This window comes from Charadrius vociferus, unplaced genomic scaffold (genome assembly GCF_000708025.1).
Source record: "Charadrius vociferus isolate BGI_N301 unplaced genomic scaffold, ASM70802v2 scaffold259, whole genome shotgun sequence".
In the NCBI taxonomy this organism is placed as follows: Eukaryota; Metazoa; Chordata; class Aves; order Charadriiformes; family Charadriidae; genus Charadrius; species Charadrius vociferus.
This window is the reverse complement of record NW_009661368.1, coordinates 8976519-8979060: the sequence shown is the minus strand read 5'-3', so window position 1 is coordinate 8979060 and position 2542 is coordinate 8976519. Positions and strand designations below refer to the sequence as shown.

Genomic DNA, 2542 nt, shown 5'->3' with positions numbered 1-2542 from the left:
ATGGGGCCAGATTTTTATTGCAAGCATTATTTCTAAAGATAAAGACTAATCAAAAGATTCATCATCTGTAAAATATTAATGTTCTCCTCATATTATCTTTCCCATAACTGGTCAGCTGAAGCTATAATAGACATAGATTTTTCTTAAATATTATTATAATTACTTGTAAAGGTGAGCATGGCAATCAAATTGTGGACTCATTTTAAAATGGAGCACAATAAAATTTTGCGGGAGGCTTTCTGTAAGTGTAAAGCAGGGATAAAGCCTTGTACAAGGCGGCAAAATCCAACTTTCATCATGGACAAATTGACTAGGAGTTGCGAGGCTAAATTTACCAAAGCTGCGTATACGTAATAGCACTTTCCTGAGTTCGTGTTCAACCCTGAAATTCTCCAGTGACCTTCTCACCGTGTAATTCTGATCATTTAAAATTTCATGTTTTAGGTGAGAGTGAAAAATTGTGGGCATTTTGCTGCTTAGTTACACCCTTTGAACAGCACTCACGCCTACGTATCTTAACCTTCATTCTTCTGAGTTTTGAGAATACGGGTTTTTTTCCCTGGTCAGTTTTATTTTAACCCAGTATCTCTCTCTTGCATTTAACAGAGAATCAGCACAGCGAGTGGCGATGGAAGGCACTATTGCTATCCTCACTTCACATGTGCAGTGGATACAGAGAACATCCGGAGGGTTTTCAATGACTGTCGGGACATTATTCAGCGCATGCACCTTCGCCAATACGAGTTGTTGTGATGGAGAGCACTTTTTTCTGTGTTTTGGACTCCTTATTCCTTATTAAAAAAAGAAAAAAAACACCCTTGCCCACATAGGGTGGAAGAGAACTGTTTGAATCTCCCATTGATTTGCACCCCTCAACTTTTTCTCCTTGCTGGACAATAGCAGCACTTCTAAGCTTGCTTCTGTACCCCTCGGACCGTTTGAGATGGCCCCTAACACTTAAAAGGCCATTTCCATGAGGATTCCCTAACACTGTTATTAACAAAACAGAGAAAAAAAAGAAATAAAAACTAATTAATTAAAAGCCCTGAATGCGGAGCACCTGAAAGAATTGGAGATAAAAAAAATTAAAACGTAAAACAAAAATTGGGGAGAGAAAATGTTAGGTAATTTAGCACTGTTGTGGGCATAATCATATAACCCGTGATCTCCACTTTGTATCACTCACTGCATCAGACTAAAGAAGGTGCCAAGTCACAGACCAAGTTTGAAGACAGACACTCGAGTTTGGTTCTCTGACTGTAATGTGGCTTTGAACGGAAATACTGACAATTCGACAACAGACCTAGACAGTGCAAAAACCAACTGCTACCTTTCAGAAGGGTATTTTTAAAACCAGTCGTGGTGGTCTAAAGACAACCATGGACATTTATGAATTGAACTGCGTATGGCCTGTGATTGCAGAAAGAGTTAACCACACACTGTTTTCAGTTTGTCCACTGATGATCCCGTCTGCTATAAAAATCATTATCTGGACTGTAGTCCTCACAGTCTTTCCCTTCTTTCTCTTCTTCCCTCCCCTCATTTTTTATTTTACTGCTGGATTATTATTCTTGTACAGACTGTAAAATGTATTATTTTGTACAACTTTATTGAAAAAAAATAACTTGTAGAAGATCTTTGTGCCTTGATTATGGCTGTACCTGTACAATGAGCTAAGATGTAAGTATGTTTGATTGCGCTGTACAGCTTTGTCAACCCTATCTGCAGCATTAGCTCAAGGTAGGGAAAATTTATCTGTAGTTTAGTTTTTCTGGTTTATAAAAGAAGGAAAAATACTGTTTAGTAAAAAAAAAAAAAAGAAAAAAAAGAAAAAAAAAAAGAAAAAAGTACAAATTGTGCAAACTTAACCACTTTAAAAGTGAGGTCTTCAACAAGTGACCAGATGTTGCAGCATCATGCTTTTTAATTTTTAGCTTTAATTCATTTAAATCTCTATCCAAATGCAAAACATGGCTTGTTTCTACATAAACCAAATTTTGCTACAAATTATAAATGTTAGTCTTTGGTCATTCATAGTCCTTTTTGCTGAAGACAAAACCAGAACAGTAACAGACACCCAGGGCATCGTGCAGGTCTGGTGACGGTCTCTGGACTGGGCCAGACCGCCCTCCCCTCCCTGCGCTGCGCGGGCGGACTCCTGCCGGAATGACAAGGTGTGCACTGCCCTTGGATTTGGCCACTGAACTCCAGTTTCAAATGACATTTTTATTTCTCTTTTAATAAAGAGATACTTTAGAACCTTTTTGTTTTATATTAACTATATAAGTAGCTTAAAGTGAAGATGTGTGGATTTTTCTTAAACTTGAATAATTTATGCAAATTATATGCTTAGAACAACATGTGGTACAGTAAAAAGAAAAAGAGCAAAAATCACTGTAGCAATAAGAGAGCATGTAATTTTAGTAACTACTACACTGCTTTATATTTTATACCTAGGTGTTTTATGTCTCTGTGAGTGTGTTACTTTTTCATGTGTCTAAACCTACGTGTACAATTTGTACAGAGTCAGAAATTACAGCTG

The 2542-nt window shown here is 37.2% G+C and overlaps 1 protein-coding gene across 6 annotated transcripts in view; it reads left to right on the top strand.

Moving 5' to 3' along the window:
• The window catches only part of GNAS (GNAS complex locus), a 91989-nt gene extending 90971 nt beyond the window's left edge, over positions 1-1018 (top strand). For all 6 annotated transcript variants that reach the window (XM_009893473.1, XM_009893469.1, XM_009893468.1 and 3 more), the window contains one exon: positions 607-1018. In XM_009893473.1, the coding sequence (XP_009891775.1) occupies positions 607-753 (147 nt within the window). In that variant the 3' untranslated portion in view covers positions 754-1018. The remainder of the gene's footprint in view (positions 1-606) is intronic.
• The last annotated feature ends 1524 nt before the right edge of the window (positions 1019-2542 follow it).